The following is a 19,657-nucleotide window of genomic DNA, read 5'->3' as shown; positions in this document are numbered from 1 at the left end:
CGGGTCCGGGCTGGGGATTCGAACCCGCCACCTTAGGTGTACGTGGCTGGCGCCTTAGCCGGTTGAGCTATAGGCGCCGAGCCGGAACCTGCATTTCTAAAAATCACTCCTTCCTCATTATACTCTGGTTGGTAGAAGGGGAGTACACCAAGCTACTGTGAGTGTTGAGTTTTTCATGTTCAAGGTGGTCCTTAGGACCCATGATTCCAAGATGTAGTGAATCTGTCTCCCTTAGCCCAATCTGTCACCCCATCTATCCCCACCAGCTGCTAAGCAGCAACGGGGGGGGGAAGCATAATGCTGTGGAGGATGAAAAGAGGCCAATGCCTCTTTTCTCAAGGCCCATACTGAGGATTCAGGGTGAGACCTACCTCATTAGCTTTCTCAGGGGTGCCCTTTGGGGATGGGGAAGCAGGTGAGGAGGGCAGCCTGCGCTCCCGCTCCCAGTCTCGATCTCGGTGGATCAGTTTGCTGTTGGGTTCCTTCAGAGTCCTCTTGAGCTCATTGATGCTGGCCTGGTGCTTCAGCAAGACATCTTCTGGCTTGTCTAGGAACTAGAAATAGGTGGAGAGGACAGCAGTGTTAGGGAAACAGCCCTGAGTGGGGGATATAGGGTGAAGGGAGATAACAATGGTCAATGTCATTGCCCTCTACCAGTGATGTCCCTGTCTCACTCTCCTAGCAGTCCCACAAGCCAAGCAAGGTAAGGACAATCAGCTCCAACAGGTGCACATAAGTGGGCACAGAGCACTTAAGATTAAAAAGAGGAGACTTCTGGTCAAGCCACCTCTTCTCTCCTGCCTGGTTCCCCAGACCCTGAACACTCAAATCCTACAGATCTGGGTGAATTCCTTTCGGTGCTATGAGCCCAGCCAGTCTTAGTGACGGCGGTGACTTCCCTCTGGTTACAACCCAGGCACAGCAGGCAGCATCTGCCAGAGTGAAAAGTCACTACTCCTGTTACTGGGCTGCTCTGGCTCACTTGCTGGCCTTCTGGCTTACTCCTGTATCCTGGTGCCCACCTTCTGGCATACACTTGGACTTCCAGTCTAGGCCCCTCTTAGACTAACATGCACAACAATTCAGGCTCTGTGGAGGCCTAGAATACAGATCCTCCCTAAGCCCAGCGATACCCAGAAAAATGGGCCCTGCTACCACACTAGGGCCAGGGGCCAGGAAAAGCTTGTCTTCAGCCTTCTTTGCTATGAGCCACTATCTTCCCCAACCACCCTGGATCTTCCAGATACCTTTTGGGTACTGACTCACCAATAGAAGACAGGGTGAGATACAGCCAGATAGAGAAACTAGGACGCTGAGGGTGTTCAAGAAGATTAAGAGAATTAGAGACCAGGAAGAAAGAGGTAAGCCCCAAGGCTGGGCACAAGAATTGAACCAAGAATAGCTGGAGTCATAGGTGTGTCCCCCATTATATCCCCATGTCTGAGCTCTAGCCACTGCGGCATAACAGAATAATCTTCCTAGCTAAGGTGAGAATGAGCCTTTGCACAGGATCTGGCAATGATTCGCCAAAGCTCTTTATCTGCCTACTTCTGGCGCAGGGCAGGTGAGGTAGCAGCCCAAGGACCCTTATCTGCATAGCTGTTTGAGGGTCCATGTTAATTCAGCTCAGGACAAGAAATGGACAATTTCAGCTTATTAAAGTCATATCAGGTGATTCTGGAAGAACTGCTGGAAGGTAAGCTTACCCTTGGACAATACTAGAATCTCTTGCTGAGCTTATCTCTGGAATCCCAGGATCTACCATGGTTGGCTCTTAAGCTAACTCAGGAAGGAAACTGATCCCACTGGGGCCCCTGCTTTTCCTCCAGACACCTGTCTATACCTCAGGTATCCCATCCAAGTGGAGCTGCCCTAGGGATAATGTCTGTCTCTGTCTGATAATTCACACCTGATAGAGTTTGCACAGGGAGTAAATCTGAAATGCAATGGGTAGTAAGGCCCAAACTGAGATGTGGCTTGTCATCTTCTGTCCTAAACCTGTCCCACTGGTTCTTCGGGCATGTCATGTCACTGAAGGCTATAGGAAGTAGTGGGACCCTGAGATCCTTGAAGGTTAAAGGCCTTGGGGAAACCTAGTCTGGATGCCTTGCTGTGCAGATGGGGGAATGGTGCCCAAGGGGACTTTCCCAAGATCTGCAAAGTCAGTGGCAGAACTAGGATTGAAACTTGGATCTTAGCGCTCTATAACCAGGCTCTTCTTATGTTCTGGCCTCTGGCCCTCTCTCTTAGCAGTGCAAGGACTCAAGGATAAACCCACTTTTCTTGCAATTAAGGTTCAAATGAAGAGTTGAAGGTTGTGTGAGAGGAAAAGAGAAGTGGTTAACATAGGAGGACTAAGCTGAGGGAAGCAACGAATGGGAAGGAAAAGGAGATTTTTAGCAGAGCTGGAGCAGCAGCAGCCCCACACAGGAGGAGATGGAACTGGAGTCTGAGTGGACACAGATATGCTCTGAGGTTCCTCCCTCCTCCCCACAACAAGCCCCCATTCCCACATCTGGTTGCCAATAGATACAAGATAAAGGTTCAGGTGAGGACACAGGGAACACAGATGAGATGGACCAAATAGTACTGTGGGGGAGGAGATGAATCTAAGGATGGGGTAGGGTGGGAAGCGGGTGGGATGGTGGGATGAGCTAAATGAAAGCATAGGAATGGCCTGGAAGAGCTGGTTGACACAGGTGGGTGGTCAGCAGGTAAGCAGCAGGCAAGGCGGACCAGGTGGTCTGGAGAAGTGAAGTGTGAAGCTGGGAGGTGAATGGGGGTGGTGAGGAGGGAGGGAGAGATGGCTGGTTGTGAGGAGAGTCTCAGCAGGGAGCTGGAGAGATTAATTTAATAAGGCACAGGGACAGCAAGGGTAACTGGGGAGGCCAGAGAGCAGAGGTGAAGCTGAAGCTGAGATGGTGCTGGGCACAGGAACCTAGGATGGGTTGTGGGGTGGTAACAAATGAGCTAGGGATGTGAATGGCAAGGTAGGGAGGGACAGGTCCCATGCAGTACCTCCTGCTTGTGTCTCGGCGTGGTTTCCTGCTCCGGCTAGCGGGATGTGGTAGAAGGGAAAGGATCCAGCAAGGTCAGTACAGCAAATAGAATAGAGATACCGCGATGGGCTTGGTTCAACAAGGAGCCCAGAGCACTCACACTTGACCAAGCAGTGGGGGTCAGGGAAGCTGGGTGGGCTACCAGTAAGGCAGTGAGGTAATCAGAAGATATGGGGTGTGAAGCAGGGAGCTGTCTCAGGAAGGCAAAGAAGGGGACTAAAGGCAAAGTGGGCGGGACCACGCTCAGCAGATGGGATGTGTGAATGGAGTTACATGCTTCTTGCTATCAGTGGGGGTGTGCTCAGGGCCTGTATTCACAAGGCAGAACTACATGACAGACAAAAACCTGCTTAACAATTGTGCCAAGAGGAAGCTCTCCCTGGCCTGACATATGTGTGTATGTGGGGGGGGTGGCATGTCTGTGTGCATGAATCTAAGGGTGAGTGGTATATACATAAGTGAGTGAGGCTGAAGTTGTACATTCCAGAATTAGCGTGTACATGCAGCTACTAAAGGTGTACATACACCTGAGTGGGGCGTGTAGTAGCAAGAAGGGGATACACTTGTACCTCACACTTGTGAGGGCCCTAGGTGAAACCAGATAGTGCTCTGGAGAGGAAGGGTGAGGTGCAGATCCAGATCTCAGTCAAAGAGGCAAATCAGTAGTGGGCAAGAGGAGCCTGAGTCTTCCAGGGAACAGAGGGCCCCTCTGGGAAGGCAGGGCAGAAGGAGGGGAAGAGTTCAGGGTGGGAAGCATGCCCACTACCCATCCCCACCCTCACCCCAGGATGTCTAGGTATAAGCATGGCACAGGGAAAGACTCTGTCTGTGATGCACTCCATAGCAGAGTTGTCTGGCCACAGCTGGGGGCAGGGGAAGGCCAAGGCTGAGGCAAGACCTAGGATCAGCCCCTAGGGCAGAGGGTCTGAGAAAGCCAGGCTCTTACCTTTAGCTCCTTGATCTTCGTAGGAGTTCTGACCTCTCCTTCCTCGGCCTCTGACCGCCGCCCCCCAGACTCCCCATCCTCCTCTCGCTTGTCACCATCAGCCCCTGTGTCATGGTTCTCGCTGACAGAAGCTGGGCGGGAGAACTCTGCTGAAGGGTAGAGATAGCTAGGTGACCATGTGAGACGTCTCCCCTGCACAAATAGGGAATCACTCCACCCACTGCCCAATCACTCCTGGAATGGAGCTGACTCTTCCACCCTTCAAACCCTCTACCCAGAGGAATGAGGTCACCTTCCCCAGGTCACAGGGCTGGTAAGCAGCAGAGCTGCTTTCCAGCACAGGGCCCCTCCTGGTTTATACAACACTAGACCCTGGGTTCAAATCTCAAATCCATCTCTTCTTGGCTCTGTGACCTTGAGTAAGTTACATAATCTCTTTTGGCCCTGTTTTCTTCATCATAAGCAGTGCCTACTTCAGAAAGCTGAGGTGAGGAACAAATAAGCTAATGAGTGTAAATATTTAGAAGAGTGGCTGGCACAGAGTATGCCTTTAATCAATGTTGACCTATAAATGTTGCTGGTTTTGTTGTGGTGGTTGTGGCAGAATATTCACTTGATCACTATTTAGCAACACACAGATATTGTGAGATTAGCTCTTACTAGTGGATGCTAAAGTCCTAACATTTGCAAATGATTTTCCTTCCTTATAAATAAGGAAAAATTCAAGGGGATCCCTGCAATAAAATCTTACCCCCTGGCTCGGCGCCTATAGCTCAACCGGCTAAGGCGCCAGCCACGTACACCTAAGGTGGCAGGTTCGAATCCCCAGCCCGGACCCGCCAAACAACAATGACGGCTGCAACCAAAAAATGGCCGGGCGTTGTGGCGGGCGCCTGTGGTCCCAGCTACTTGGGAGGCAGAGGCAGGAGACTCGCTTGAGCCCAGGAGTTGGAGGTTGCTGTGAGCTGTAATGCCACAACACTCTACCCAGGGGGACAGCTTGAGGCTCTGTCTCAAAAAAAAAAAAAAAAAATCTTACCCCCTGGCATTCTAAAACTCACTCACTCACTCACTCCCTTCTCTCTCTCTTTCTTTTTAGAGAGACAGGGTCTTGCTCTGTCACTCTAGCTAGAGAGCGGTGGCATCCCCATAGCTCATAGCAACATCAAACTCCTGGGCTCAAGTAATCCTCCTACCTCAACCTTCCAAGTAGCTGGGACTACCAGCATGTCCCACCATGCTCAGCTAATTTTTCTATTTTTTTAGAGACAGGATCTCCCTCTTGCTTAGGCTGGTCTCAAACTCCTGACCACAGAATTCCTCCTCCCTTAGCCTCCCAAAATGTTAGGATTACAGGCATGATAAAATACTTTTCTGAATAGGAAAGAAGGGTAGAATTATAGACTGTTCACACCAGACACTGGACATAACCTGACTACACCCATGGACTGTGTCTGGGTCGAAAATAGGCTGGAAGACACTGAATTAAAATAACCAAAGCACAGATTATCCTTGGAGTTGGCCTAGATTTTAAAAAGAGAATAATTATCCTTTCTATTCATATATATTCACTTTGCAAAGTACCCATTTATGCACATATTTCATTTGGTTTGCATGATACTCTGTGCTGATGGCTAGAATAGGAATTATAATTCCCATTTTATAGAGGATAAATTAGGACCTCAAGAGGGAGGTCCCAGGCCAGGTACGGTGGCTCATGCCTATAATCCTAGCACTCTGGGAGGCCAAGGCGGGTGAATTGCCTAAACTCACAGGTTTGAGACCAGCCTGAGCAAGAGTGAGCCCTCTGCTCTAAAAATACATGGGCATTGTGGTGGGTGCCTACAATCCCAGCAACTTGGGAGGCTAAGACAAGAGAATTAGTTGAGCCCAAGAGTTTGAGGTTGCTGTGAGTTGTGATGCCAGGACATTCTACTGAGAGTGACAAGTGAGACTCTATCTCAAAAAAAATTAAAGAAAGAAAAAGAGGGGGTCCCAGTAGTGACCTTCCAGTGGGAATTAGAAAAACCCAGACCTCCTGGATTAGAATTTAGTTTTCTGCTCCTATAATGAGCTTTACTAGCTCTAAGGTAACCCCTGCTGCCTACCAAAATCCAGGTTTCATTTGGTCCCTGGCACAGAAATGGAAGCTACAGAGGAAGGACAGAAGACAGTAGATTCTCCTTTCCTTTTTTTTTTTTGCAGTTTTTGGCCAGGGCTGGGTTTAAACCCGCCACCTCTGGCACACGGGGCCGGTGCCCCACTCCTTTGAGCCACAGGCGCTGCTCCCTCCCCTTTTTTTGCAGTTTTTGGCCGAGGCCCTCCAGCATATAGGGCCAGCGCCCTACTCCTTTGAGCCACGGCGCTGCCCGATTCTCCTTTCCTTTTGCATACACCTCAGTTCTCTGTCCTAGCTCTATCCAAGGAGAATAAGCAGCTACCTTTGCTTCAAATGGACCTCTGCAGAACTATACATCCCTCAAACGTGGACAAAAATCCTGAGACAGGTTTCACTTTCATACTCCAGAAAAAGTATCAGACTTTCCTGGGCATTTAGAAAACTCCTAGGTATGCTTTAAAACCCTTCTCAGGTGTCATCTCTGCAAAGCCTTTCTGTCCTTCCCCTATAGAATCAATTCCTCCTTCCTTAAGGCTATTCTGCATTCTGTACATGCTTCTCTCATTGCTTGAACCACATTGAATGCTTTGAAACCTACTATTCTATGAGCTTCTCAAAGAAAAGGGCTGTATTTATTCACTCTAAAATACTACAATCAGATAAATGCTATACTAACACTAGGCCTGGCACATATGCTTAACTAACTTGCCTAGAGGACTCTCCCAAAGTGCCCTGGGTTTATCCACATTTCCCCTACCCAACGCCCTCTACAAACCTAAAAGCAATAATAATGGGTACCATTTATTAAGGTCCTACTATTATGTATATGCCATGAACAGTTTTGTGTGTGTGTTTAGGCATTATTAGTTCTCCCTATGAACATAGCAAAGCAGTAGTATTTATTTTGCACAAGAGGAAACAGGCTCAGGGGAGTTAACTCATCCATTCATTCAGATATTTATGGACTACTTCCTGTGTCCATGGAGCAGCTGGCGAATATCAAGGTCAAAAAAAAAAAAGATTTGAACTCAAACCTGCCTAACTCTGAATGCTCTCACTGCCCCATATGGCTTCTGAACATCATCTGCAAACTCTAGTGTGCATATCCTAGGGAGAGATTTGGGCCCTGAGGGGTACTAACTAGTAGGTCTGGAGCAGGGCCTGGAAATCTGATGTTTAACAATCTCATAGGTGATTCTGAAGGAAACATAGTTGATGGACCCCATTTTGAGAAGCCCTGGGCTCGGCACCTATAGCTCAACCGGCTAAGGCGCCAGCCACGTACACCTAAGGTGGCGGGTTCGAATCCCCAGCCCGGACCTGCCAAACAACAATGACGGCTGCAACCAAAAAATAGCCGGGCGTTGTGGCGGGCACCTGTGGTCCCAGCTGCTTGGGAGGCGGAGGCAGGAGACTCGCTTGAGCCCAGGAGTTGGAGGTTGCTGTGAGCTGTAATGCCACGGCACTCTACCCAGGGGGACAGCTTGAGGCACTGTCTCAAAAAAAAAAAAAAAAGAGAAGCCCTGATCTGCCTGATAGAGGATAATGTCCAGCTAGTTCTTACTGATGTTAAGGGCACCCCACCCACCAATCCAACAGAAATGGTGGTAGTGGAGAGTGGTTAGATTATCAATCACCCTAGATCCCAATGGAACCAAAAGAATGATGAGGAACAATGCTTCAGTCTCCAGGCAGATAAGGTATCACCAGCAACAAAGTACAGCCACAGCACCATTCTCCTGATGCAATGGTAATATGGCGATTGCTAAACTTCTTGGGCAGGGGGCCCAAAAAACTATATAGTTGAACTTGGGACCCCTAAGTCCATATTCAGGAAGTTGTGGGAATTTAGACAGTGGGAGTGAACTGTAGGTTGGGGCTAAATGAACCAAGAGCTTCCCAGGTACAGCAGTGGTTTCACCTGCTATGCCTGGTGCATATGAACTTGGGATGTGTCTACCAAATTCACTGCTTATTTTGTAGAACCTGGCATGCCCACTCCCCAACTTTCCTCTAAAGTCCACTTTTCCCTCCCACCTCCAATTTGGGCCATACCTCCATCAAGGCTGCGGGACATGGTATACCGTTTACTGGAGGAACGCTCAAAGAAAGGTGCAGGCCGGTCAATGAGGGCACTGGCTTGGCGTGTCTGTGCCTGGGTCCTCCCACTATACCGGAACTTAGAGCCCATCACCAGGAATCCCTTGGGTGGGGGCTCAGGGGATACCAGCCTGCAGAAGAGGGAAGAAGGTGAGAAGCAGATATCAGACCTGCATTTGCAGGCCCAAGGTTAGACTACAGCTAACCTTTCATCCCTCCTCCCCACCAACCACAACAACTCGAAGTGGTCCAGGAAGAGAGAGACCTAGAGAAGGGTGGGTGGCTTCTTTAGAGTCCCCACTAACTCCTCCCACTGCTCCCCTGCATACATACGGCCTCTGCCTCATCCCTGTCATCTCATCTACAGTCAGGCTCACCGGAAGAACGTGTGATGCTCAATGCAGACCTTCCACAGTCTCTTGGCTGACCGGTGGTTTGGGAGCTTAAAGCCAATTGTGCTCTCAAACTGCTCATACTGGAAAACCAAGAAGGACAGCTTAGAGACAGAGCCTGGGCCCACTCTCACCATCAGCCCATCTTTTTTGAACCTCTCCCCCAGGCATGTGTGACTTTGACCTGCTCTTTCACTGAATTGGTAAGGTTGCCTGCACCCTTATTCTGTGCCAGGTCCAGTGTTAAACACTAAAGATATCAACCATGGAGACCAAGACAGAAAGTTCTGATGTGGGGTAAGTCTCAGATAACAAATAAGCAAACAAGAAACACTCAGGCAGTTAAGAGTTTGATTTATTTGAGGAGGAGCTAGAGAATTGTGGATGTGAGGCATTGTGGCAAGAGATAGTGGGGAGAGGTAGGTGGCCATGGAAGGAGTCTGGACTTTAGCCCATGAGTTAAAAACAGCTCTGGAAAGGTTTAAGCAAAAAGTGTGAGTACAGAATGGAGGAGTGGGTTGACATTATCTGATTTAAGGAATTTTTAAGATCTTTTTAGTAGCTATGATGAAATATGGCCTGGAGTGACAATGGAGGCAGTGAGAAGGACCTTATAGACACAGGTGAGAAAAGGTGGCTGTTGGTGGCTGGTGCAGGGACAGGAAGAGAAGCAAATGGGTTTGTGTTGATTCTAGAAGTAGAAGCAAATGGACTTTCTGATGGGTAAGATGGGGAGGTTGCAGGAAAAAAGGTATAGATGCAAACATGTCTGTGTGTGTATATGTCACTGTGTGTGTCATGTGTCTATGTATGTCTCAGCATGTGTGAATACTTGAGTACTACATGTGAGCAAATACTGTACAGGTACTATACACAGACTGTATTCATTTATCTGTGTAATCTGAATATATGTGGCTAACTTCTATTTAGGTTCTCATGTGTGTGGACAAACACACACCTAAGGTGTGGAGTCTATATAGAAAGCCAAAGAAGAGGGATAACCCCCCACCCAGAACCCCAGCACCCCTATCTAGGTATCCTGGGTAGAAAACAACCCAGACGGAGCTGTCAGGGCCCACTCTGTTCTAGCCAATGCAGTGAGGAGGAGGGGCCCCCAAGATAGGCTTACCTCCCCCGGCCGGATCTTGATGTAGAAATTACTCCTCTTGTAGGAGATCTTGAGAATCTTGGGCCAGGCAAAGCGGTTGATTCTCAACCGGTCCCGGTAGATGAGCAGGCCATTGGCACAGACACCTAACATGATGTCTATGCCCTCAGAGTCCTGCAAGAGAAGGGACCGTAGAATGGGAGGCCTGGGGTCTGCACTTGGGGGCAGCCTGCCACCCATGGCAAAACCCTTCCCTGAGCTCTGTAATAAGCTCTCAGAGACAGAATTAGAGTCTCCATGCTAGAGTCCCACTGAACAATCCCTCATGTAGTCATTCATTCATTCATCCATTCACTTAGCTTTTTATTCACCAACTCACTTGTTCAATCCCTTGCTCTGTCAGTCATTCAGTCAGTCATGCCCAGCAAGTATTGAGTGATACATACTCAGTGCTAGGCCTTATGCTATGCACTAAGGATACAGAAATAAACTAAGGCCTGTATATTCCTCACAACATTCCCAGTCTAGTGGTGGCACAAACAGGTTCATAAAGAAATATAATATAAAGACCAAATGATAAAGGAAAATAAAAGGTTATGGAACTATGAGAAATGGGAATAAAAAAGGTTTCTAGTTGGAGGTAACACAGGGTCTGGCACATCAAGCACTCTGGGAAGGTCAACTGTTTGTTCATCAAGGGAACACTATCCTGGTGCAAAGGGAGCCCTGGGATATGGAGGTACCTTGGCATGGTGCAGATCTACTCCATACATGGAAAGCTTCTTGGCGTTCTCTAGGAAGTGGATTTCTGCTTCTCCTGGGGTCATGCCCCTGAGGGAAAGAAAGTGATCGCATGTGGCCATGGAAAAGGCCCAGGTCTGAGTCCTGCTGGCTGAACGTGGGATCTTAGGAGGCAAACGTGCTGGAGGGGGCATGTGGCTGAGCCTCACCCAAGTCTTTCTTCCCCCTCTGCTCTCAAGGCAGGATGCCCCCAGACACCAGTTTCAGTCCACCCAGCCCCCACCTTTTGTGGAAGGTCAGGTTCAGTCTTGTTCCCTTCAGGAAATATGCAAAGGCTCAGCAGGGAGTCAAGATTTCTGTCTCATTCTACCACTGAGTTAAGTATGAGCTATAAATTCTGCTTCTCCATGAATGTGAAACCATTGTTGAAGACATTGTCCACGATATTCACTCAGGGGCTCCTAAATTATTACCCACATAAGATAATATCTCAAAAAATTTAGCATCAGAAGCCACTTAATCTCTCCTGAGGAACAGGTGCACCTCCTCCTTTCTGAAAAGAAGAGTTATATAATCAAACAAGTTCCTTTTTTGCTTTGGCTGCCAGGAAACTTGGATGACATTTTTACACTTGATTACAGTGAACATTTATTGAGTACTATGTGCTTGTTACTGTTTTAAGCACTTTATATGCATTAACTCACTGAATCCTCATAATTCCATAAGGTAGGTATTATCATTCTCATTAGACAGGCACACAGAGGTTAGTTGAACAACTTGCCCAAGTACATGCTGCTATTAAGTAGAAGAGTCACGATTTTAATCCAGACAATGTGGCTCCAGGGTTTGCACTCCTAACCACTTAATTACATGTTTTTTATATCCTCTGGGCTGCTGTGTGGGATACCTGGACACTAGATGTCAATGTGTCTTAGGTCCAAAGAGCTGTAGGGATAACCATTAGCATTTCTCTACCACATATGGATCTGAACATTTCTCGCTCTCTCTTTCAATTATTTTTGACTCTTGAAATGCTCAGACATCTTGCTATCAAGGACAGGGATGACAAATAGATGGGAGACAGTTCATCACTCCCTATTCCTATGCCAGGTAGACATTGCTAACCAGTTATATGGTGTTAGTATCCTGCCCAACACAATACCACAGCAGTCATTATTAACCAAGCAGAGCTGGTGTACGATTCTCTGAGAGATAGCATTTGCTACCCTTGATTTAGTAGTGTTCATCACACCACAGCAAGCTCTTTTCCACACTCTCTCCACATCTGGTCCCAGCCCTCCTCTCCAGATGCAGCCATAGGATATAACCCTCAACATTCCATCCATCCTTAATAGTCATGAGGTAATACCATACTCTTTCCCACGGGCATAGATCTTTATAGTTTATGATGCACTTTCATTCACATCATTCATCATATACAGTTCCCATAGCGATCCTGGTCTTGGAAGGTGAGGTACTTCCAGCTTAAAATGACCCTGGAGATGATTTAATTCCAAGGACTCCTCTCCGGGGGAACCTACACTGCAGATAATGGCAAAGGTGGGTATTTGCATTGTAACAATGACTAAGAAGGTGTTACAGGCATTTCTGGCCTGGGGCCAAGAGGTCCTAAGCATCCTGCACAATGAATTCTCCTGCCCTAAATACCAGTAGTTGAGAAAAACTCATCATCTAAGTTGGTGCACAGACAGGTGAAAATGGGGCTGGGGTAGGTTAAATAGCCAGCCTACAATCACACAGCTAGTTAATTATCTTCCAACTCCTGGAATAAGGTGCTCTCCACTGCACAATTATTCATCCCTTCTATTCACAGATAGCAACACTAATGGCCAACATGTGTTGGTTCTTTAACATTCATCATTCAGTCTTCCCACAATCCTACAAGTCAGTTTAACAGCAACCACCTTGAACAGATGCAGAAACCAAAGCACAGAGAAGCAAAATGATCTACCCAAGATGCCCTGGTTAGAAACTGGCAGAGTCAGAATATGAACCCAGGCAGACTAGCTTCTGAGTCCACACTTTAAATTCCAGACACTATCTAGCCATCATGATGCTGACCCAGAGACTCAGAGTAATGACTGTTACCTCCAGTTGGCAGATAAAGAAACTGATCCTCAGAGGCCAAGTAACTATCATACCCATATAGGAGCTTAAGAAACTAGGACCCCAAGAGGTCACTTAAGGGCACATAGGTAGCCATTATCATTCCTATTTGCAGAGATGATTTGCTCTCAAACACACCTCAAGTTAGGGGCACAGCAAGTGGGATATGTACAGCATGGCACATAGGGACCTAGCACCTTTAGGCCTGCAAGGAAAACTCAAACCAACCAGCCAAAGAGCCAAGGAAGGCCCTGGGCAGTGGCCCTCTCACCTGTACGTCTTGTGTAGCTCCATGATCCTCTCCTCTAGCTCCCGGGTCTGGTTAGGGGCGAAGCGGAGCTCGCTGACATAGTTACCCACATGCTCCTCAGCATCATAGTCGCCTAGCTCAGCCTGCACAGCGTAGGAGCCCAGCAGGGCATGGGTGACAAAGGAGCAGGGCAGCCGGCCCGTGATGATGTCTGCCCGCAACTGCAGGCATAGGTAGTACCTGGAGATGGAAGAGTAGGTGTGGGTGTGGGGCCCTGCTCCTCCCTACCTTCATGTTGGAGCCACGTGCATCAACACATAGCTCAGTAGAAAAGGATGTTCATAGACAGTGGCATTTCCTACGTGGATAATTTGAGTATGTTCTGTAAGATGGTTTTGCAACATTTTACATGACATTTTTGTTCATTTCTAAATTTGAGAGATTTTTTTTTTCCTACTAGGAGAACATTTTCAATTTTTTTTTTTTTTTTTTTGAGACAGAGCCTCAAGCTATCCCCCTGGGTAGAGTGCCATGTCATCACAGCTCATAGCAACCTCCAACTCCTGGGCTCAAGCGAGTCTCCTGCCTCAGCCTCCCAAGTAGCTGGGACCACAGGCGCCTGCCACAACGCCTGGCCATTTTTTAGTTGCAGCCGTCATTGTTGTTTGGCGGGCCCGGGCTGGGGATTCGAACCCGCCACCTTAGGTGTATGTGGCTGGCGCCTTAGCTGCTTGAGCCACAGGCGCCGAGCCAACATTTTCAATTTTTAACTCATTTTCAAGCTAAATAAGACTACTTTGCTGGTTTGACAACCAAAAAAGTCATATGGTTTTAATCATGCAATTAATATTCTGTATACTACATATTGTGGAAAAAAGATTAACTGTAGGGGTGACTCTAAATTTCCTCTGGATGCCCATTCTTGTCCTAAACCACTCCTCCAGAGGTCACCACAGTTATCGTGTAATGTTCTAGACATGTCTTCTCCCTGGTCATACAGAAATCCATGTGGTTTTGATGTGTGGGTGTTTATAACATGTATTATATACCAAATGCTATATCTGATGCTATAGCTTGCTTTTTCATACCAAACTCTGTGCCTTAGAGCCCTTCCTAAGTCATCACATGCAACTCTACTTCATCCATTTAAACTTGCACATCATCTTCCACAGGCCTGGTGAACCTGCTCACCAACACCTGACAAAAACTTTCTTATTTTGCCTCCAGCTCTAAGAGAATTGTCTAAAAACAAATTAGTTTAAAGAAACATTTCCAACTACTAGGCCATGATTTTTTTGTAACTTTCATGCATACTTGGATAACTTTATAATTTTAGAACAATTTAAAACCATTTTTTATTGCTTTTCTGGTACATTCGAAAATAACATTTCAGCTCACTTTCAACCCGCCCATTTTTGTTATGTTCCACCATTTTTTCTCAATTGCCTATGTCTTTTCCTTTTACTTAGTACAGTTTTTACTGCCCTGCTTCATTATTTCTTGGTCAGAACTGAAGCCCTGGCAAAAAGTATGTGCAGTCTCAGTGTGTGCTCAAGGCCAAGGTGAAGGCTTAGAATCAATAGCAGCTCAAACATCACAGGCACTGGGTATGGGGTTATGGGCATTTTGTTCAAAAGTCAAAAAATTAAAATATCACTGCCAAATACTCTGACCAGTGTTTAATTTCAATCAATTTGCCATTTTGACCAGTTTATTTTGAGCCTAACTATTTTTGACTAAATCAGCTGCCACTACCATCCCAACTCTGGGGGCCATCTGTGCTGGGCAGGGCTAACTTTCTTCCTGGTGTCCCTGGATACCCAGTGTCTGCCATAAAGAGGCGAGGCACCAGTGGACAGGTCCAGAAGGATGGGGGCTATGCTGGCTTAAATCTCCTAGCCCTCTTGGGAATGGAATTTCAGATCCTGCTGCTGCCAGGTCCCAAGCTGACCTCGGGGCTCAAAACAGGGCTAATGAGGCCAAGGCCTGGGGCCTGATCTATTCCAGGAACATTTGTCTTATTTCCTAAGGCCAGAGTCAACATCTCGATCTTGGTCTGTTGCCTAGCAAACAAGCATTCGACATTAAGGATGAACCCAATGGGAGCAAGGCTGGCTCAGCTATCCCTCTCCTGCTGTAGGAGAACCCTAAGCCCCTCCACATCTTATGGGTTGAAGATGGGCTACCACCTAGAATACATGGCCCCAGGAGATCATGAAGTGAGACTATATCTTTGAAGGGGCTCACATAAAGAGAAGCACCCCTCTTCCCATTTCTGGTTTCCAGAGGCAGGATGAGCCCTGAGAAAGCCCCATCCTAAAGGATGATTTGCAACCCATTCCAATCTTCCAGCTACACTATCTCCTGACCCTGAGGTACAACAACACTGCACACACAATCCATGCTCATCCCAGAAGCCCAGACTACCTCCCCAGGGGGTCACAAGCCTCATTTAACCATTACATGCCTGACGTGTGCACAGAGCACCACACAGAATCAAAATCCCATGTGCAAAGGCATGTTCTACCCCTCCATACCCCTAGCACAACAAACTGGTGGTCCACCTAGCACAGCAGCCTTCCCATGTGTTTGGTGTGTCCTACCCAGAGATAGCCCAGTGCTGCTTCTAAAGTTTGCATTGGTTGCCAACATTTAAAAATTGTGGTTTTGGGGCGGCACCTGTGGCTCAAAAGGGTAGGGTGCCGGTTCCATATGCCGGAGGTGGCGGGTTCAAACCCAGCCCCGGCCAAAAAAAAAAAAAAAAAAAAAAAAAAAACTGTGGTTTTTGCTCTCAAATCTCAAATCTCTAGCTTCCCTTTAGGCCCAATTCCTATGTGACAGTGATAACCTACAGCTGAATAACAAATATTTTGAACGGATTCTGTCCTCTTAAGTTTACAGGAGACCCCCCTAGTTCCTATAATACCTGCTCCTCTGAAGACCAGGGTCAGCTGCCATTGATCACTGTGTCTGTGTCACTGTTTTTCTTGCATCAATTCTGCTTCCTTTGTTGATGTTGTTAGCCTGACTTTGGTATTAGCATTTGTAATAGCTGTCATATACTGCCTGTGTCCCCCAGGGCCAGGTGCTGTCACCCATAGTCTCACATATCAGCATGCCTGCCCCTCCCTCCATAGCCCTCACCTTGTGATGTCTTCTGTCAGTTGGGCAGGGTCAGGGGGGTAGAATTTGACAGTGAAGGCAAAATTCCAGGGGCTGCCTAGGAGAAGAAGATGAGAAGAAATCAGAGAGGCCCCCGCATCCCAGTTGTGGGGCCTAAACTCTGGTCATCTGACCCCAGATCCCAGGCTCTTGACCATAACAACTCCTTGGAAAAACAGCCTCAAGGGGAAACAATCTCTATCTTAGGAATAATAACAGTAATAATAGTTAATACATACTTGGGGTTACTAGATACGGCCCCATTCTAGGCACATGCAATTACTTTTTTTTTTTTTTTTTTAAGACAGAGTCTCGGCTCGGCGCCTGTGGCTCAACCGGCTAAGGCGCCAGCCACGTACACCTAAGGTGGTGGGTTCGAATCCCTGACCCGGACCCGCCAAACAACAATGATGGCTGCAACCAAAAAACAGCCGGGCGTTGTGGCGGGCGCCTGTGGTCCCAGCTACTTGGGAGGCAGAGGCAGGAGACTCGCTTGAGCCCAGGAGTTGGAGGTTGCTGTGAGCTGTAATGCCACGGCACTCTGCCCAGGAGGACAGCTTGAGGCTCTGTCTCAAAAAAAAAAAAAAAAAAAAAAGACAGAGTCTCACTATGTCACCCTCAGTAGAGTGCAGTGGCATCACAGCTCACAGCAACCTCTAACTCTTGGGCTTAAGTGATTCTCTTGCCTCAGCCTCCCAAGTAGGTGGGACTACAGGTGCCTGCCACAGTGCCCGGCTATTTTTTGTTGCAGTTGTCACTGTTGTTTAGCAGGCCCGGGCCGGTTTTGAACCCACCAGCCTTGGTGTATGTGGCTGGTACCACAACCACTGTGCTACGAGCGCCAAGCTGCAATTACTTATTTAATCCTCACGACAATCCTAAGTGTTATCATTACCCCACTTTACAGATGAGGAAACTGAGGCAGAGAAACTGTTAAATGACACAAGAAGTAGTGATAGAGTTAGGATTCAAATCCAGGAGGTCTAGCCCCAATATCTATTTGTTTAACCATCCCTCTAGACCTCCTCAGGGAAACAAGAAGAAAACAACTATTGAGCACTTGCGTGCGTCCATATGTCCATATATGCCATTTAACTGTCACCTCTATCTCATTAGGCAGGGACTAGCAATCCACTTGCCAAGGAGAAGCAGGGGTCCAGGGAGGTAAAAGACTTGCCCCAGGTCCCCCATGTGATGAGCACTGAGGCTTGGAAAGAGATATATACCCAATTCTGAAGCCTAGGACACAAGAACTCACGGGGCCACCTTCAGAAGGCTAAGGGGCTGTCACAAACAGAAGATAGGTGGGGATAAATTGTTTCACTGGGACAGTAGGAGTAGGATGAATGGCTGGATGTTACAGGGGTAGTGACAGAGACTATGGTTCTGCTGGAGAAGGCACTTGCTAAGGATCAAGACTATTCCCCAGTGACTTGAGGTGGCCGCAAGAAGAAATCATCCACCAACACCTGGGCTGTATTGGCAGGACTGCAGGCAAGAGCTGGGAAGGATGATAGACCTAACCATTAGGTCTGGCTGTCTGTCTTTCCCAAGCTCCTGGTTCTTACCAAATACTGCACACTTGGCTGCCTGTATATGTTCTGATTCCTTTAGGCATGAAAGACAAGCCTCTCAGCCAGGCTAGGGCTTCTAGGGGATAAAGTCCAGGTCCAGGACCCTGTCGACCTCCAGAGGAGCTGACCCTATCTGTGTGCCTGCTTCTTTGTTTCTAACTAATAGGAACCTACAGGAAGAATTCCTGGAGCCCCTTCCTGCAGAGTCAGCTGGCATCCCTGGGCCCAGCTGCCTGCTGTCATGGCAACAGGCTCAGCTACAGTTTTTCAGCTGGGGGACCAGGGAGTCCAGGAGAGACTAACCACAGCCAAGGAGGAGGGGCCCTGGGAGGAGGCATCTCTGCCTCTAGGCTCCAGGTGTCCACCTACTCATGCTGCCTTGATGAGGCTACCTTCCTCCTCCTTCTAACATTTGAAAGCCGTCCCACCCCTCCCAATATGACTATTCTCTCTGGGCCAAAAAGGACAGGCTGTTGGGCTGCTCGTTTGCCTTCACCTCAGGCCCTAAAAAGAACATAGGATGAACTAGAAGACCAAGGCTTAAGACCTGGCTTGGACAATACTTGGCTCTGTAACCTTGGGTAATAACTATCTCTCTCTGGGCCTCTGAGCAAAGAAAGGGTCATTGATCACTGAAGTCTGCGCCAGCCCTGGATAGGAGGGTGGCTGTTTCCAGGCCATCTGCTTATTCTTTGTCCTAGATGACTCTGCAGGTACCTTCTAGGGCTGACATCCTGAATGAATTTATGATTCTTCTGCTAACTTGCTACGCAACTCTGCATGGTCCTTTCTCTTCTCTGGGCCTCAGATTAGTCATTTATAAGAAATGGTCTACAGTCAGCCTCCCCCAAGGTCCTCCATGCTTAGTGAATGAACTCATAGGTCTGAATGTACTTTCCAAAGTAGAAGGGAGCAGGACAACCAGAACCCTTATAACTTGAAGCCTGAAGCCCCCACCTCCCTTCTACTTCATCCCCAACCACAGAAACCCACTCACTCCGTATCTGCTTCTTGATTTCCTTGGAGGGATCCAGCCAATTCTAAAAGAAAAGACAAAGATCTTTAGAGGGAAAATGGAAGAAAGGACCAGGATTGGGCTAGGGGAGAGAAAGATCCTGAAATGTCTCTAGATAGCCCCTAGTGAGGAACACCCTTCCTTAGCTGAGGATATATCACAGGCCTGGGATTCAGTGCCCTGGAGCTGGCATTGCCTTGAGACAGCCATACTTACAAGATGATGAAGCTGTAACGGGACTGGCAAGAAGGAAAAAACTTAGACAAGAGGCTCCCAGGGCTAGGGAAGAGGTAGAGGCAGGGAATACTTCAGTTCCCCCACTCCCCAGACAACTCAAGCAGTCACACCAGGGATGTCCAAATGTCTGGGGTGACTTATGGATCACAAAGAAATGACTGGGGGTGGCAGATAGAGGCAGAGAACCAAGAGGATGGATAGGTCTAGCCAAACCTTGGGGACATGCAGACAGAAGATGCCTAATGAAGATGTGAGGACTGATGAAAGCCATGAGATGTGGTCAGGACCATGGGGGCCTATGGGAAGAGGTCTACACTCGCCCATCAGGCCTCCCCTCCCTAATCCTGCTCTCCAGCCTAGATACCTTTTGGCTGTCTGCATCACAGAAGGTCAGGCCAAAGTAGTCCTTCTCCAGGAGGTTGAGATGCTCACAGACCAGGTCAAACAGCACCTGGCCCCGGCCATGTTTCTGAAAAGGAAAGCAGAACTGTTATGAGGCCAGAATGCACCCTAGAGTGGGACTGGGAGACACCCAATGCTCCACCAGGACAACTCAAAAGCCCACAAGAGCTGTTTAGTATCTGGTCAGGAGTGTGACACTCCTGCCACAACACCTGGCTCTGCTCTGAGTCCTAAGGGATCCTGGGGATGACAGAAACGCCCAACACCCATCTTCCAAGTTCTGCTGGGATCTTTCTAGCCCTTGGATGTGCTTAGAGAGAAGTTGAAGTAGATGTGTGGGGAGTGACTGATTTCTCTGTCCTTTTTAGTGATTAAGTTAAGAGGAGGCTAACTGGCTCGGCGCCTGTGGCTCAAGCGGCTAAGGC

The 19,657-nt window shown here is 48.0% G+C and overlaps 1 protein-coding gene across 6 annotated transcripts in view; it reads right to left on the bottom strand.

Moving 5' to 3' along the window:
- Positions 1-19,657, bottom strand: part of EPB41L1 (erythrocyte membrane protein band 4.1 like 1) — a 114,286-nt gene that overhangs the window by 33,322 nt on the left and 61,307 nt on the right. For 5 of the 6 annotated variants that reach the window (XM_023512189.1, XM_023512190.1, XM_012804171.2 and 2 more), the window contains exons 4-13: positions 19,195-19,299; positions 18,576-18,618; positions 15,987-16,062; positions 12,864-13,082; positions 10,468-10,555; positions 9,746-9,898; positions 8,602-8,699; positions 8,180-8,355; positions 4,006-4,154; positions 372-554 (exon numbers count right to left, since the gene is read on the bottom strand). In XM_023512189.1, the coding sequence (XP_023367957.1) occupies positions 372-554; positions 4,006-4,154; positions 8,180-8,355; positions 8,602-8,699; positions 9,746-9,898; positions 10,468-10,555; positions 12,864-13,082; positions 15,987-16,062; positions 18,576-18,618; positions 19,195-19,299 (1,290 nt within the window). The remainder of the gene's footprint in view (positions 1-371; positions 555-4,005; positions 4,155-8,179; positions 8,356-8,601; positions 8,700-9,745; positions 9,899-10,467; positions 10,556-12,863; positions 13,083-15,986; positions 16,063-18,575; positions 18,619-19,194; positions 19,300-19,657) is intronic. The other variant, XM_023512191.1, reaches the window with a different exon arrangement.

The sequence above is a fragment of the Otolemur garnettii genome, unplaced genomic scaffold, assembly GCF_000181295.1.
Source record: "Otolemur garnettii isolate 467f Iridium unplaced genomic scaffold, OtoGar3 scaffold00025, whole genome shotgun sequence".
Classification (NCBI taxonomy): Eukaryota; Metazoa; Chordata; class Mammalia; order Primates; family Galagidae; genus Otolemur; species Otolemur garnettii.
Note: the sequence above shows the minus strand (reverse complement) of the source record. Positions and strands in the feature narration are given on the sequence as shown.